Source organism: Cetorhinus maximus, chromosome 4, assembly GCF_964194155.1.
Source record: "Cetorhinus maximus chromosome 4, sCetMax3.hap1.1, whole genome shotgun sequence".
Taxonomy (NCBI): Eukaryota; Metazoa; Chordata; class Chondrichthyes; order Lamniformes; family Cetorhinidae; genus Cetorhinus; species Cetorhinus maximus.
The window spans coordinates 175907861-175925919 of record NC_135882.1 but is presented as its reverse complement, the minus strand read 5'-3'; the positions used below and the strand labels follow the sequence as shown (position 1 = coordinate 175925919).

At 41.2% G+C, this 18059-nt stretch overlaps 1 protein-coding gene across 1 annotated transcript in view; it reads left to right on the top strand.

Moving 5' to 3' along the window:
- The window catches only part of ttc39c (tetratricopeptide repeat domain 39C), a 116340-nt gene extending 98501 nt beyond the window's left edge, over positions 1–17839 (top strand). Inside the window, exons 10-14 of the mRNA XM_078541168.1 lie at positions 5508–5631; positions 9533–9630; positions 10208–10312; positions 14764–14802; positions 15733–17839. Coding sequence (XP_078397294.1) covers positions 5508–5631; positions 9533–9630; positions 10208–10312; positions 14764–14802; positions 15733–15822 — 456 coding nt within the window. The 3' untranslated portion in view covers positions 15823–17839. The remainder of the gene's footprint in view (positions 1–5507; positions 5632–9532; positions 9631–10207; positions 10313–14763; positions 14803–15732) is intronic.
- The last annotated feature ends 220 nt before the right edge of the window (positions 17840–18059 follow it).

The window sequence follows — 18059 nt, the reverse complement described above, 5'->3', positions numbered from 1 at the left end:
TATGGACATGTCCCAACTCATGTGACATTGTCACATGAGGGGACATGTAAGGGAAATTTTACTTTTCTATTTTTGTCTTTTTTACATGTAGAGCTGATCTCCCTGAGGCAGCACTTAGCCTCAGGGAGATGAGTGCATTCTTTCGTGCGCATGTGCAAAAGAGCACACTCTCGATTTTGGGATTCCCCCCCCCCCCCGCCCGCACAGGGAGCGCATCGCGCTTCTGTGCAGATGTCACGCTAGGCGGGCCTTAATTGGCCCGCTGACGTAAAATGGCGGCATGCCTCCGATCGGGCGGAAAGTTCAGCCCATAGGATTGGGGTAGCCTACTGTCATGGATTGAGAATTGGTCAACAGACAGAAAACAGTAGGAATAGGCTGGGCTGTTACTAGTGGGGTACTATAAGGATCAGTGCTGGGGCCACAGCTGTTCATCTATATAAATGATTTGGATGTGGGGGCCAATTATGTAATATTTCTAAGTTTGCTGATGACACAAAACTAGATAGGAATTTGAATTATGAGGAGGGTCCAAAGAGGCTTCAGGGGGATTTAAGCAGACTGAGGTGGGCAAGAACATGACAAGATGGAATATAATGTGGAAAAATGTGAAGTTATCCACTTTGATAAGGACAGAAATAGAGTATTGTTTAAATAATGAGAGATTGGGAACATAGAGACAGGAGTAGGCCATTCAGCCCATCGAGCCTGCTCAATGAACAAGACACCCAGGCTCATGGCTGATCATCCACTTTAATGCTGTTTTCCCACACTATCCCCATATCCCTTTACTTAATTGGTTTTAGAGTTTCCACAGCCCTCTGGGGTAGAGAATTCCAAAGATTTCCCCAATCTCTGTTCATAGAGCAGCCTGCCGTCTGACGAACAAGTCTGGTAAACCTTCATTGCACTCCCCCTAATAATATCCTTCCTAAGATAAGGGGACCGAAACTGCACACAGTACTGGAAATGTGGTCTAACCAAGGTTCTATACAATTGAAGCAAGACTTTCTTACTCCTGTACTCAAATCTTCTTGCAATCACCAATGCATCCACTATCTCCATCGCTACCTCTTTCAACACTCTGGAATGTAGAATATCAGGTCTCGAGGACTTATCAACCTTCAGTCCCATTTAATTTCTCCAGTACAGCCGCCTTACTGGAATACAAATTTCCTTCTATTCCTTATCCTCCCTAGTCCCTTGAATCTCTAATCCTGGGAGGTTTCTTGTATCTCCCTTAGCGAAGACAGACACACACAATAGTCATTTAGCTTCTCTGCTATTTCTCTATTCCCTATTATAAATTTTCCTGACTCTGCCTGTAATGGGCTTACATTTATCAGCCAAACGTTTCCTTCTTACATGCCTACAGAAGCTTTTACAGTCCGTTTTTATGTTTTCTGCTAGTTTAGGTTCATATTCTGTTCTCCCTTTCTTTATCAGTTTCTTAGCCCTCTGCTGTATTCTGTATTCTAAAATGCTCCCAATCCTCAAGTTTACTACTACTTCTGGCAACTTTATTGGCCTTTTCTTTTAATCTTATACAATCCTAAACTTCTTTTGTTAGCCACGGTTGATTGACTTTTCTTGTTGGGTTTTTGTGCCTTGAAGGACTGTATAATTGCTGCAAACTATGCAATAATTCTTTAGAGGCTGTCCATTACCTATGTACCGTCATAGCTTTTAATGTATTTTCCCAATCCACCTCAGCCCATTTGCCCCTCATACCGTCATAATTTCCTTTGTTCAGATTTATGCCTAAGGAACCTGAGTGCCTTGTTCATGAGTCACTGGAAGCTAGCAATTAGGAAGGCAAATGGTATGTTGGCCTTTATTGGAAGAGGATTTGAGTACAGTAGTAAAGATGTCTTGCTGCAATAGTATAGAGCCTTGGTGAGACCACACCTGGGGTATTGCATATAATTTTGGTCTCCTTCCTAAGGAAGGATATACTTGCCATAGAAAGAGCTCAACAAAGGTTCATCAGACTGATTCCTGGGATGACGGGGTTGTCCAATGGTGAGGTTGAAGAGACTGGACCTATATTCTCTAGGGTTTAGAAGAATGAGAGGCAATCTCATTAAAACATACAAAATTCTTGCAGGGTTTCATGAGGTAGATAGAGGAAGGATGTTTACCCTGGCTTAGGTGCCTAGAACCAGGGGACACCGTCTCAGCCATTTAAGATTGAGATGAGGAGGAATTTCTTCACTCAGAGGGTGATGAACCTTTGCAATTCTCTACCCCAGAGGGCTGTGGAAGCACAGTCATTGAGTATGTTCAAGACAGAAATCGATAGATTTCTAGATAGTAAAGACATCAAGGGATATGGGGATAGTGTGGGGAAAATAGCGTTGAGGTAGAAGATCAGTCATGATCTCATTGAATGGTGGAACAGGCTCGAGGGGTCAAGTGGCCTACTCCTATTTTCACTATATTGTAAATTGTTTTCTGACTTTGTAGTAAAATTTATTTTGTTTGTTTAAAGCTGTGGTATCTTGTGGCTTTATTCGCCTAGTGGGTAACTGGGATTTCAAACTTTGTCTCCTTTAATGAAAAAGTTACTGACCCCTAACTGGATCTTAACACATGGATAGATGATCGACTAACTGGAAAAGGGTAGTCAGGATAAATGGGTCATTTTCAGGTTGGCAGACTGTAACAAGTGGACTGCCACAGGGATCAGTGCTGGGGCCTCAACTATTTTTAATCTATTTGGATGAAGGGACTAAGTGAGTGTATTGTAGCCAAATTGGTTGATGATACAACTTGATTTTCTGCCTACCTTTGTGTGGATGATTTAAAGAGTCTGCAAAGAGATATAGGTAGGTTAAATGAGTGGGCAAAATTTTGACTGATGGAGGAGAATGTGGGAAAATGTGAGGTTGTCCACTTTGGTGGGAAGAATAGAAAAGCATAATATTATTTAAATGGAGAGAGACTGTAGAATGCTGCAGTGCAGAGGAATCTGGGTGTCCTCGTACATGAATCACAAGGCCAACATGCAGGTACAGCAAATAATTAGGAAGGCAAATGGAATGCTAGCCTTTATTGCAAGGTGAGTGAGTAGCTTGGAGGGGAACTTCCAGGTGTTGGTATTCCCATGCATCTGCTGTCCTTGTCCTTCTAGATGGTAGTGGTTGTAGGTTTGGAAGATGCTGTCTAAGGAGCCTTGGTGAGTTTCTGCAATGCATCTTATAGATTATACACTGCTGCCACTGTGTGTCGGTGGTGGAGGGAGTGAATGTTTGTGGATGGGGCACCAATCAAGTGGGGCTGCTTTGTCTTGGATGGTGTCAGGCTTCTTGAGTGTTGTTGGAGTTGCACTCATCCAGGCAAGTGGAGAGTGTTCCATTACATTCCTCACTTGTGCCTTGTAGATGATGGACATCTTTTGGCGAGTCAGGAGGTGAGTTACTCACCGCAGGATTCCTAGCCTCTGACTTGCTTTTGTAGCCACAGTATTTATATGGCTAGTCCAGTTCAGTTTCTGGTTAATGGTAAACCATTGATTGTGGGGGATTCAGCAATGGTAATGCCATTGAATGTCAAGGGGTGATAGTTAGATTGTCACTTGTTGGAAATGGTCATTGTCCGGCACTTGTGTGGCACGAATGTTACTTGTCAGTTGTCAGCCCAAGCCTGGATATTGTCCAGGTCTTGCTGCATTTGGACATGGACTGCTTCAGTATCTGAGGGGTCACAAATGGTGCTGAGCATTGTGCAATCATCAGCGAACATCCCCACTTCTGACCTTATGATGGAAGGAAGGACATTGATGAAGCAGCTGAAGATGGTTGGGTCTAGGACACTATCCTGAGGAGCCCGCCTTAAGGTATTCATCCAATTCGCCTTTTGAAAGCTATTATTAAATTTGCTTCAACCTCCCTTTCCAGCAGCGCAATTGCAGATAAAGTCAACTCAGCGTATTTTAAAAGAAGTTCTCATTCTACTCCCCCCTCCCCCCACCACCCCACCCTGATCCTTCTCTTATCTTAAATCCTCTGGTTGCTGACCACTCTCTCCCCTGCTGCCAATGGAAACAGTTTCCTTCCTTATATCAAACTGTTCACTATTATTCACTATTAAATAGCTTCACTATCTTGACCATATTATACAAATTTATACATCTATTTTAGATATTACTATATCAAACCTTTGTCTCATTGTAATTATTTCTTTGGCAAGTAAGGTGGTGCCACAGGACATGCTTGCCATTGGATGCGGTCTCCTCATAATGATGATGATGTGAAATCGTTTTGATGCTTGGAAAAGTGTAAATACTGCAAAGTGTGAATTTGGTGTTTAAAACCGATCCTTTGAAATAAGTGACTTTGAATTACAGTTATGCTGTAAATTCATGTGTATTATCAGGATTACATTTTTGGGGAAGTGTAAACACTGCATTCATGCAAGGAAAACAAATGATGAATTCCCATATCATCCACATCAGATAAAGTCATAGCCTAGTTTGACTCTCACTTTTGAATAAAGAATACACTCTCTTTAAAATATATTCCTTTCAATCTTTTTGGCTGTTCATGCGTTAAAACTAAATGAAAATGGTGCCTGTGCACAGAAATACTGATGTTTGAAAGTATTCTAGTGCCTATTTAAATAGAAAAATAATTGCTTTTTGGATGTGTTGTTGTTCGCAGATACACTTAAGATTTTTACCCCATGTAACAAGAAAGGCAGTTTTTATGTATATAAAGGCCGGATTTTCCCATTTGAGGTGTAAATCGTGCATCGGGCCATTTCCCTACATCGCGATTCTACCTACAAAGGGAGGTTCCCGCTCACCGTATTTTTCCCCCTTTGAGTTGGGTTGCGGGCTAAAGTTGGGGCCGTGGCCTCCTGAAGCAGGCTGGAGGCGGGCATAAGCCAAGGCACAAGGCTAGTGGCGCAGCTCCATTTACTGGAACATCGATCCAGTTCTGTGAATGAGCGTGAGGCCTCACCTCACCTTCATCCCCCTCACTTCCCCTCTCCCACCCTCTCCCTCTCTTAACTCCGTTCAATCCCTCTTCTCCCCCCCCATCCCCTCACCACACCTGTCATTCTCCACCACCCTCACCTCCCACCACCTCACCCCCCTCACCCTCAAAATAGCTGGCTACAGGAATGGGGACGGGTCTTCCATATGAGGGACCCACGTGCCTTCATTTCCACACGGGGCAAACCCTGCTTCTGGGTGAGAAAATCTGTTTGTGGAGGACATGCGTGGTACTACAAAAACCAATTTGAAATAAAAACAATAAATGTTGAAAATGCTCAGCATCTGGCAGCACCTGTGGAGAGAAACAGAGTTAACATATGGGATGATGATTTTTTTGAAAGGTCAACCTGAAATGTTAACTCTGTTTCTCTCTCCACAGAAGCTGCCAGACCTGTTGAGTATTTCCAGCATTTTCTGTTCTTGTATGGATATGTTGCCTATTGTAAATATGGTGAAACTAAATTAACGTTTCTTTTTGATGTCGTGTTTGTTAATTTCTGTACAGGCTGAAAGATTCCAGAAGGAGAAGCCCACCAAAGAGTTATGTGTACTCGCTGCCATTGAAGTGCTCTATTTGTGGAAAGCACTTACCAATTGTTCCCCTTCGAACCTACAACGAATGAATCAAGGTAGCTTACTACTTCACATGGTTTAGTTCATATTACATTGAGTGTTACAGCACTAAACAGTCCATTTGGGCCTAGTGGTCTATTCCAGTATTTATGGTCCACAAAACCTTTTCCCACCCTACTTCATAGCACCCTAACAGCATTACCTTCTGTTCTATTTCCTTCCTGTGTTATCTAGCTTCCCCTTAAATTCATCTGTGCTATTAGCCACAACCACTCCATGTGGTAGCAAGTTCCACATTCTCCCCACTCTGTACATAACTGAAGTTCCTCATACCTGGCACCATTCTAGTTAATCTCTTCCATGTCAGTTTTCCTGAATAAGTACCAAGATTTTCCATTATCCAAAGTCTTTCATACAAAAGTATCTTGGCTGACATGACTTGTGGCTTGTTCCTCCCATTGTTGTAAGTGAATTGAAATTTTTCATGTTATAATTAACTCTGTTGTTCAAAGTTACCAGTTTAGCAGGTCTGGATATTAATGTATTTTTCACAGAGAATAAAATATTTTTATACGGTATGAAAATACCAGGGGCCATTGCTCACCCAGATAATGTGGTGTACAAATTGGTATGAAGGCTGTCTAAATGGGTGACAGCTCCTTTGCTAAATCTCCAATAAATCATAATGAGATTGATTCTTACCCACTACCAGAAAGGGAACAATAAAAATCCAGTTTTCAGAAGAGTATGAGAAATAGAAGCAGGAGTAGACCATACTGCCTCTTAAACCTGCTTTGCCATTCAGTATGATTATGGCTGAACTTCCATATCAACTCCACTTTCTCACCTTATCCCCTTGGTTCTGTTAGAGCCCAAAAATCTGTCAATCTCTGTCTTGAATATTCTCTATGACTGAGTATCCACAATTCTCTAGGGTAGAGAATTCCAAAGGTTCACAACTCTGAGTGAAGGGATCTCTCCTCACCGGTCCTCAGTGAGTGACTCCTTATTCTGAAACTATGACTCCCCGCCAACCCACCCCCACCCCAACCAATTCTAGACTTTCCAGCCAAGGAAAACAACCTCAACATTTTATCCTGTAAAGCCCTCTAAGAGTTTTTTATGTCTCCATGAAATCAGCTCTAATTCTTCTGAACTCCAGACCATTTTATTCAACCTCTTCCTGTAGGACAGCCGCCTTTGTCCCAGGAATCAGTCTAAACTTCATTGTACCGCCTCGAAGGTAAGGAGATCCTTCCTTGGCTTAGGAGACCAAATCTGTACAGTGCTCCAGGTGGCGTCTCACCAAAGACCTACTAACTGCAGCAAAACCCCTTTACTCTTACAGTTAATTCCCTCAGAATAAAGACTGACATTCCATTTACCATCTTAATCACTTGCTGTATCTGCAAGTCATTCTGTATTTTGTGTGCAAGGGCCCATTATTTTTTTGCATTCCAACATTTACCGGCCTCTCACCTTTTTTTAAAAAAAGAGTCCCTTCGCTGAGAGTGCCGTGCATCTTTGGAACTCTCTACCCCAGAGGGTTGCGGATGCTTAATTAGTGAGTAGTCATTGGAATTATGACTGTTCTTTAGAGTCTTCCTAAATTTAATTTTCATAGCTTGTTTTATAACATTTTAAAAAATATTCGTTCATGGGATGTGGGCATTGCTGGCTAGGCCAGCATTTATTGCCCATCCCTAATTGCCTTGAAAAGGTGGTGGTATGCTCCCTTCTTGAACTGCTGCAGCCCACGTCACACAGTCAAGTGACTATCCCTCATTATAAGTCAAATTAGGCAATTGAACCATGTAATGAGTTGGCCTCTGCCTGTCTGTGTGAGTGTGACAGGTAAGACCAGAAGATGGAACGTAAATAGTTAGAGTAAGTTTTCAAATAAGGACATTGACAGGGTTACCATTTGCAACAACACAGTATCAGTACAATAAAACTAACCAATCTCATGATGTTCTAAATCCAGCTCACAATTCAATATATTTCTACAAAATGAATTGAGTGGTTTGTTGAGAGAACAAGTATTTAATCTGTTCCCAATAGTTTTTATCAAATATATTGAAATTAATACTTTTTCACAATCCATTAGGGAATATGTAGTGTGTATGTGTGTGATGGAACTCCTACAGTTTAATGGTAAATGGTTTAAAGAACTGCGGATGCTGGAAATCCAAAACAAAAACAGCAACAGAAATACCTGGAAAAACTCAGCAGGTCTGGCAGCATCGGCGGAGAAGAGCACAGTTGACGTTTCGAGTCCTCATGACCCTTCAACAGAACTAAGTAAAAATAGGAAAGGGGTGAAATATAAGCTGGTTTAAGGTTTAAACCCCCCCCAGCTTAAACCTGCTTATATTTCACCCCTTTCCTATTTTTACTTAGTTCTGTTGAAGGGTCATGAGGACTCGAAACGTCAACTGTGCTCTTCTCTGCCGATGCTGCCTGACCTGCTGAGTTTTTCCAGGTATTTCTGTTCCTACAGTTTAATTCTGTATATCAAAGTAATATTTAATAAAGGAATGTTCTGTGAATGGTTTCACTTCATAGAATTTATTTGGAATTGAGTGACGCCTGAGACATACCATATATGTGTTTATAATATGTTCATTTACACGAAGCTGTAAATGAACATCTGTTTAAAACTGTGTTTTAGTTATATTACCCTGATTTCTTTACTTGTTACAAATTTGAGCTTGTGCTCAATATTCCTCTGATGCTTTTTGTTCCCATAAGTAATCTTGAGTACCATTGTACTGTCTGATATTTAACTAAACAAGGATGATTCCTCATAAAACTGGCACATTTGCACTTACTCCCACATTTGCAACTCCAATGTTTTTGAGAGTGGTCTAAGACATTTGTTGAGACAAGAAATTGTAAACTGCTTTATTGGATTCATTTTATTCAATCAGTGCAGCTTTCTCTGCATATTAATGCACAATAATGAACATGATTCCCTACATCCCTGCACCTTCCCTTAAAAACCTAACTCTTTGCAAGTGTTTCTATTCAACTCCTTATCTGAAGTGTGTATTGACATCACTCTGCCAGTTAGAGATGAGGCAGCACTGGTGGCAGGACCTTTGCAGCAAATAATTTATTGACTCAACAAACAGAGCCTATTTAAAAATAGTCTCTACCAGTTATAGCAAACTTCACTCATGACCTAAACTACAGCAAAATCTCCTGATTAAGCAGGATTATTAAACAGGATTATTTCTCCAGCAAAATGCACTTAGTGGAGGACATCAACAGAATTACCAGCCATTTAACAGCACTGTGGTCTGCAGACTTGATTGACTGGGGAATTACACACTCATCTCCATTCTGGCCAGGACTAGTGGTGTCACTATACGCAGCCTGCTTAGCTCCGTATTCACCCACCTGTTGAGAGTTCAGTATTAACAATACTCCACCACAGTGGGTATGAGGTGTTAGTGATTGCTTATTGATTGGCTACTGCATTTCTTTGTGGAAACAACTTCAGTGGTTATAAAACATTAGCATTTAACCGCCTCTCATCTACGTGCTTGATGTAAATAGACTTCCTCTTGCATTTAAGTGCAACCCTCTGCCTAATCCTTTCTGTGGGAAGATTGGCACATTGATAATTCTAAATTCCTGATGCTCACCCTTATCGAATTAATGAAGCAATGAGACTATCAGGAAGAGAATATTTAATCTTTAACAACATCAGCCTGATACTGTACATCCAGTGTTTGTAATTTTATATTAGTATAATCTGAAATTGATCTGAAATTTTAATGCCGTAAATACACTTTGAATAAAGCTGTAGTTTTAAAAAACGGTACTTTTTCACAATATTTGCATCTTCCTATTTATTTTTCCTATAATGATTGGTGATTCTAAGTCTGAATGCAGCATGGACAGTGAATCAGGTTTTACAGTAGACAATCTAATGTGTCCTCTTTTATTCAGCTTGTCAGGAAATGCATGAGCCATTAACAATTGGGTTAAAACACCTACTCCTTGGTGCAATACACAAATGTCTAGGAAATTCAGATGGTGCTATTCAGGTGTGTATGGTATAGTTTGTCTTGAACAATTCTCCTTCTTGTATAAAGAATAAAGCATTTTCTGTGTATATAAGAGTTGACTGTGTTTATACTGAGCATCAAAGCAAACAATAAAATTAAGTACAATATGAAGCTTCCGGCTGCAGTATATCAACAATTCTGTATTGTAATAATGTATTGCTAACTAGACCTAAAATGCAGAAATACCTTTGCAGAAACCTGCAATTGCACAGACGTATTTACAATTAGCTCAATTACTGCTCTACAATTTAATTAAATTGATACATTCATTCTGCCTGGTCTGATAAGTGTGCTTCGTAATTCACTTGTAAGGAAAAATATAGTTGAAAACCAGGAACTTGATCAACTTACAACAAAAATGTTGTTAGGCAGTTATTACTTACCACAGTATTGGACGGCTCAGCATTTAAAGCCTTCTCCCTTCCCCCTTATGGGTGCATGGTGTTACCGATGTACACCTATAAATATATATTTATATTATATGTACACACACACACCACACACACACACCAATACATGGTTTTCACACTGTAACTTGTTTTTTTTCTTCTTGCAGTTCTTCCAGCTAGCTATAAAAGATGAGTTGAGTCGTCAGAACAATGCATACATACAGCCGTATGCTTGTTATGAGCTTGGATGTCTGTTGTTAGAGAATCCAGAGGTATGGGAGCTGCTTTTTGTATATTCAACATTAGTCAAAATTGCAAATTACGAACCTAGCTAAATGTAGCATCTTAGATAAAAGCAAAAAACTGCAGATGCTGGAAATCCAAAACAAAAATACCTGGAAAAACTCAGCAGGTCTGGCAGCATCTGTGGAGAGGAGCACAGTTAACATTTCGAGTCCGCATGACTTCATCAGAACTAAGGAAAAATAGAAAAGGGGTGAAATATAAGCTGGTTTAAGGGGTGGGGTGGGGGGTGGGCAAGAAGAGCTGGATAGAGGGCCAGTGATAGGTGGAGATAAACAAAAGATGTCACAGACAAAAGGACAAAGAGGTGTTGAAGATGGTGATATTATCTAAAGGAATGTGCTAATTAAGGGTAGAAAGCAGGACGAGCAAGGTACAGATAGCCCTAGTGGGGGTGGGGTGGGGTGAAGGAATCGAAAAAGGCTAAAAGGTAGAGATAAAACAATGGATGGAAATACATTTAAAAATAATGAAAATAGGTGGGAAAAGAAAAATCTATATAAATTATTGGAAAAAACAAAAAGGAGGGGAGCCCCACCCCCACCCCTCCATAAAAGCTCTGTCACACATCACCCATATCCTCTGCACCAGGCATACCTAAAGATGGGGTGTCAACCTGGTGAAGCTATAACACAGGACCACTTGCATGCCAAGCAGCATAAAGCAGCAAGTGATAGACAGAGCTAAGCGGTCCCACAACCAATGGATCAGGTCTAAGCTCTAAGTCCTGTCATATCCAGTCGTGAATGGTGGTAGACAATTAAACAACTGACTGGAGGAGGACGCTCCACAAATATCCTCGTCCTCAATGATGAAGGAGCCCAAGTCATCAGTGCAAAAGATAAGGCTGAAGCATTTGCTATAGGCTTCAACCAGAAGTGCCGAGTGGATGATCCATCTTGGCTTCCTCCAGAGGTCCCCAGCATCACAAATGCCAGTCTTCAGCAAATTCAATTCACTCCACATAATATCAAGAAACGGCTGAAGGCACTGGATACTGCAAAGGCTATGGGCCTTGACAATATTCCGGCAATAGTACTGAAGACTTGTGCTCCAGAACTTGCCGCGCCCCTAGCCAAGCTGTTCCAGTACAGCGACAACACTGGCATCTACCCAGCTATGTGGAAAATTGCCCAGATATGTCCTGTACACAAAAAGCAGGACAAATCCAACCTGGCCAATTACCGCCCCATCAGTCCACTCTCCATCATCAGTAAATTAATGGAAGGGTTCATAACAGTGCTATCAAGCAGCACTTGCTAATCAACAACCTATTCACTGATACCCAGTTTAGGTTTCACCAGGACCACTCAGCTCCTGACCCCATTACAGCCTTGGTTCAAACATGGACAAAAGAGCTAACTCCCGAGGTGAGGTGAGTGAGACTGCCCTTGACATCAAGGCCACATTTGACCAAGTGTGGCATCAAGGAGCCCTTGCAAAACTGGAGTCAATGGGAATTGGGGGGGAAACTCTCCACTGGATGGAGTCATACCTAGCACAAAGGAAGATAGTTGTGGTTGTTGGAGGTCAGTCATCTCAGCTCCAGGACATCAATGCAGGAGTTCCTCGGGGTAGTGTCCTCGGCCCAAGCTGAGAGGTTGTTTCCCCTTGTGGGTGAGTCTAGGACCAGAGAGCATAATCTCAGAGTAAGGGGTCGCCCATTTAAGACAGAGATGAGGAGAAATTTCTTCTGAGGGTAGTGAATCTGTGGAATTCTTTACCTCAGAGGGCTGTAGAGGCTGGGTTGTCAAGTATATTCAAGGCTGAGATAGACAGATTTTTAATCAGTGAGGGAATCGAGGGTTATGGGGAAAAGGCAGGAAAGTGGAATTGAGGATTATCAGATCAGCCATGATCCCATTGAATGGTGGCGCAGATTCAATGGGCTGAATGGCCTACTTCTCCTACGTCTTATGGTCTTAATTAAGATGAAGAAGAAAAAGTGTGCTGATGATAGGTGTCAGGTAGAAAATTCAATTGAGAACCAAACTGAACACAAGGTTAAGAGGAGGGGTGAAGAAGCAAATAAGAGAAGCACAGAGGGATTATGAGAAAAGACTGGCAGCCAACTTAAATATAGGCACATTAATAGAAAAAGGGTGCTAAAAGGTAGAATAGGGCTGATTAGGGACCAAAAAGGGCATTTACACATGGAGGCAGGGGCATGGCTTGGATGTTAAATGAATACTTTGCATCTGTCTTTACCAAGGAGGTAGATGCTACCCAGGCCATGTTGACAGAGGAGGAAACTCTGTTTTAGAGACGTAACTAGTGGATGCCACAAGGATCAGTCCTAGGGCCTCAATTATTTATTATCTATGTTAATGGCTTGGAGGAGGGGGGCAGAGCATAATGTATCCAAATTTTCTGACGATACAAAAATTGATAGGAGGGCATGTTGTGATGAGGACGTAGAGTCTGCAAGGGGATATAGACAGAGGTCATGCACTTTGGTAGGAAGAATCAAAAGACAGACTATTATATAAATGGAGAGAGACTCCAAAGAAAAGTTCAGCACAGAGGGATCTGGGTGTTCTTGTGCATGAAACACAAAAAGTAAGCATGCAGGTGCAGCAAGTAATTAAGAAGGCAAATGGAATTTTGGCCTGTATTGCTAGGGGGGTTGGAGTTTAAAAATAAGGAAGCCTCCTCTTCCAGTGAGTTGTTTCATTGTCCACCGCCATTCATGACTGGATGTGGCAGAACTGCAGAGTTCAGATCTGATCCGTTGGTTGTGGAATTACTTAGCTCTCTTCATCAGTTGCATGCCAAACAAGCATTAGCAGCAAGTACTCCTGTGTTATATCTTCACCAGGTTGACACATCATTTTTAGATATGCCTGGTGCTGCTCCTGGCATATCCTCCTGCACTCTTCATCAAGCCAGGGCTGATCCCCTGGCGTGGTGGTAATGGTAGATTGGGGGATGTATCGGGCCATGAGGTTACAGACTGTTGTTGTGTATAATTCTGCTGCTGATGGCCCAGAACACCTCATGCCTAGTCTTGAATTGCTAGATCTGTTTGAAATCTATCCCACTTAACATGGTGGTAGTGCCACGCAACACAATGTTGGGCATCCTCAATGTGAAGATAAGACTTTGTCTCCACAAGGACTGTCCAGCGGTCACTCCTACCGATGCTCTCATGGACAGATGCGTCTGCGGCAGGCAGGTTGGTGAGGATGAGGTCAAGTCTGTTTTGCCCCTCTTGTTGGTTCCCTCGCCACCTGCCGCAGACCCAGTCTAGCAGCTGTGTCCTTTAGGACTCGGCCAGCTCAGTTAGTAGTGGTGTTACCGAACCATTCTTGGTGATGGACATTGAAGTCCCTCACCCAGAGCACATTCTGCACCCTTAACACCCTCGGTACATCCTTCAAGTGGCGTTCAACATGGAGGAACACTGATTCATCAGCTGAGGGGGGAATGGTACGTGGTAATCAGCAGGAAGTTTCCTTGCCCAGCTTTGACCTGATGGCATGAGACTTCATGAGGTCCAATGTCAATGTTGAGGACTCCTAGGGCAACTCCCTCCCAACTGTATACCACTGTGCCGCCACCTCTGCTGGGCCTTTCCTGCCGGTGAGACAGGACATACCCAGGAATGGTGATGGTGATGTCTGGGACATTATCTGTAAGGTATCATTCTGTGAGGATAACTATGTCAGGCTGTTGCTTGACTAGTCTGTGAGACGCTCTCCCAATCTTGGCACTAGCCCCCAGATGTTAGTAAGGAGGACTTTGCAAGATCGACAGGGCTGTTTGCCATTGTTGTTTCTGGTGCCTAGATCTTTGCCGGGTGATTCGTGTGGTTTCATTCCTTTTTCACTTGTTTTTAGCAATTTGATACAACTGAGTGGCTTGCTCGGCCATTTCAGAGAGCATTTAACAGTCATCATTAGACTTTTAATTCCATATATTTTATTGAATTCAAATTCCACCATTTGCCGTGGTGGGATTTGAACCCGGGTACCCAGGGCAGTATCCTGAGTCTCGATTACTAGTCTAGGCACAATACCACTAAGGCACCGCCTTCTCAAGCGAAAGTCAAGAGCTAGAGGGCCCAGATTCAAAATAATTTGAAAAAGGAGTAAAAGTGATGTGAGGAAAATTTTTTTCACCCAGAGGGTAGTTGGAGTCTGAAAGGAACTTCTTGAGACAATGGTGGAAGCAGGTTCGGTCGAGGCATTTAAAGGGGAATTGGATTGATATCTGATAAGGGAGAGTGTGCAAGGTTACATGGATAAGGTAGGGGAGTGGGACTAGGGAGAATGCTCTTTCAGAGAGCCAGTGCAGATTCAATGAGCCAAATGGCCTCCTGCAGTGTAAAGATTCTGTGAATTGTAATGTTGTAGCACTCCAACATTATTTGGCTAAAGGATATATTAATGATACGTTTTTTCCTTTTTTTTAATGATAGACTTTGGACAAAGGCAAAACTTTACTGTACCAAGCCAAGGTAAGTTAGATAACTCATGTGCAATAAGAACAGACTTTGCAGTTGTGATGATATTTTTGACTTTGTGTAATCCTTGCATGTCAGTACTGTAAACAAATAGCCACCATTGCAAAATGTGTTACTTGTTGACTAAACATCTGTCATTGTTAAGCACACTTGATACACTCCAACATAGATGGGTAGGTTTTAAAAATTCTTTCACAGGATGTGGGAATCGCTGGCCAGGCAAAACATTTATTGCCCATTCCTAATTGCCCTCGAGAAGGTGGAGGTGAACTGTCGTCTTGACCCGCTGCAGTCCATGTGGTGTAGGTACACCCACAGTGCTGTTAGGGAGGGAGTTCCAAGATTTTGACCCAAGACACATTGAAGGAACAGTAATCTCGTTCCAAGTCAGGATTGTGTGTAGCTTGGAGGGCAACTTGCAGGTGGTGGTGTACCCATGCGTCTGCTGCCCTTCTTCTAGGTGGTAGAGGTTGTTGGTTTGAAAGGTGCTGTTGGTCCCAGCTCTAAATTCTGTGTTCTCACCATGATGGACTTAGATGCTTCTGGCATCCAAATTGGGGACACAACTGGTTTTCACTGGCGCTGGAGTATTTAACTCACCCACTAGACAGTTTCAGAATGATATTTGAGATGCCAATTTTTAATTGTATTTTTCAAAAAGTCCTGAAATAATTTTAAAATTTGCACAGTCAACACTTTTTTGTAGAGGGATGCAATTGTTTTTTGAGTATTCAAAGGTGTATTTTCAATTGTTTCACTTCCTACTTATGGATATGATCTGGGTGGGTAAAAATATTTTATATTGAATTTAGTCCCATTATTATCCGTATTATAATTGAGTATAAACCATCTTTTGTGGGTGTTGGTGATTCAGAAGAAGGCATTTTTTCCTTGCTAGTTAATTCTCATTTTCTTCCTCTGCAGGAAGAGTTTGCTGGTTATGATTTTGAAAACCGTCTACATGTGCGTATTCATACTGCATTAGCATCATTGAAAGAAGTTGTTCCACAGTGATCTTTGCCAAACAGGAATCTTCTTCAGTGCACACATGTAATTGAACTTAAATCAGTTCCTGCACTTTATGCTGTAAGTACACAGCAAAGGAAATAGAGTGGTTGGTCTGAGCTCATGAAGACTGCATTAAACCTAAGCATGTAGAAGGTCTTCGGATGTGTAGGGGCAGTTTCACTGATAAATGGGAGATGCATTGAAGCTGTTGCTTCTTTATTATAGGTAGTTAAAAAGGAGGAGGCTTAGGGTTCCAAGGATTATCAAGTGACCTTGCTTATTTCCCCACTTTGACTGTAGTTCAATTCAGAGCTAACTCGAATATCAGTGCAGTTTAAAGCACAGAGCCTGTTCACGTCATTGGGGAAGATTCTAAATGTGCTTTGGTTGAGGTAGTAGAAGATCAGGAAGGAAAAAGTGTTCACGGCTTTTGCCTGTTAATAGCCATATTTTTGTTGCACTTGTATTTTTAATTTGCCTAGCTTTAACACCACCATTATTTTAAGATGTGTAAAATATTGTTAGCACTTTTTAAATTCCCTTTTGTATCAGACCCCACAGAACACCAGCAGCAAAGGACTTGAGTTCATTTCTGCTCAGGGTCGTTTGTTAATTATGAATGAAAGATGCAGTATCTACAAGGTCTTTTTTTTGAAAAGCTTATTTAGTCCTGTGATGCCACTACACAAAGATGTTCTTTGAGATCTTCTGGTATGCTTGTAAAAAAAAAATCCAAATACCTCAGTTGTAGATCAGATGTAAAAAAAAAACAAGAAAAATTGTGAAATTCATACATTTTTAAAGGATATCTCTGGGAAACAGGATAATGGACAAATGAAATTGCCTTGTAGCATCTCAGTGTCTAATTATCTATTTTGTCATTTGTTTTGCCATATTATGACATGTTTGTATCTACTGTTAATAGCATCTTAACAGGGTAAACAAGATTTTATTCTGTTAGATTGTGCCTCTGCCAAGTTATTTTTGCACCATTATCTGAGAGGTGTAAGCCATTAAATAAGAACATATCACTTGGATGCAGACGTCACTTGAAAACAATTATCACATTTCGTTTTAAAAATATATTTTTTATAAATCCCTATTGAAATCTGAGGCATGATCTAATGGAAATAAAATCAAAAAGAATACATCATTCCTGATTTAAATATGCTTTGTGTGGATTGGCAATGAATGTTTATTGCGCCAGTTTTTGCTGTTTCCTGAAGCTTGCTGCTTTGATTCTATAGGCGCTGGTTGCCGTCTGGTACCTTGTCCAACTGGCCAGTTGACTTGGCGCAGATTTGGGTTCTTTCTGTGTGACTAAGCAACTCCTTGGGGATGCTCACCTGAACTGTCGCTGGTTACGTTAGGTTTTTATTTATTTCAGAATTTTCAAGTTGTTGCTCAGCAAAGGGTTTTATTTGTAATTTGGAATCTTGTCGTCCTGTGTTTTCAAACTTGCAATCCTAGGATTTAAGTCCCCTTATTTACACAGTACAAATCCATGATGTGGCCACTTTTGTTTTATTTTAACAGTAGAATTAAATAACTGAGCTGTTTGACATCGAGTAATGTGATAAAGTAATGTAATGTGAATCTTCCAATTTGCTCACACTGGAGAATGTTATCAACATTCTTGCTCTTGTACACACATTGCTCAGGGGAAGGGAAAATTTTTTTAAAAATTTACAAAAATGTTAATGAACTGATGTTGTAAATTACCCAAGAAATTGATGTGTTTCTGTTTGTGGTAACTGTATTTCATAAATGGAGGAAGAATTAGTTCATCTTGCATTGACGAGTGACTTGATTACAGAAGGAACAAGTACTTGTAAATGTTCTGCCTGCCCATCACTCACTGTTACTGTGATGCTCTTTGACATTAGGATCGAGAACTGGATCTGTTCATTGTGTACGAGTGGAAATGTTGACCAACTGGATGGTGATGAAAACTGTCACTGTATTTTTGACTGTATGTAGTCTGCTATAACTCTGCTGTATTAAAAAAAAGACATGTCCAGTTCTTTCGTGGTTCAAAATATTTGATCATATTTGGGGAAGAAATCAGTATGTTAAATTGTTGCTTCTAAGCACAGTGCTATTGTAACCTGTTATGACTGATGCAGTTGGTAAAGCGGAGTTATTTAAAAAACCCCAGAGGGAAACTTTAAACAATTGTCATAACCAATAATTTAAGTTATGTTTGAAATGCGACTCTATACTCAGGAATCAGACCTAGTTCT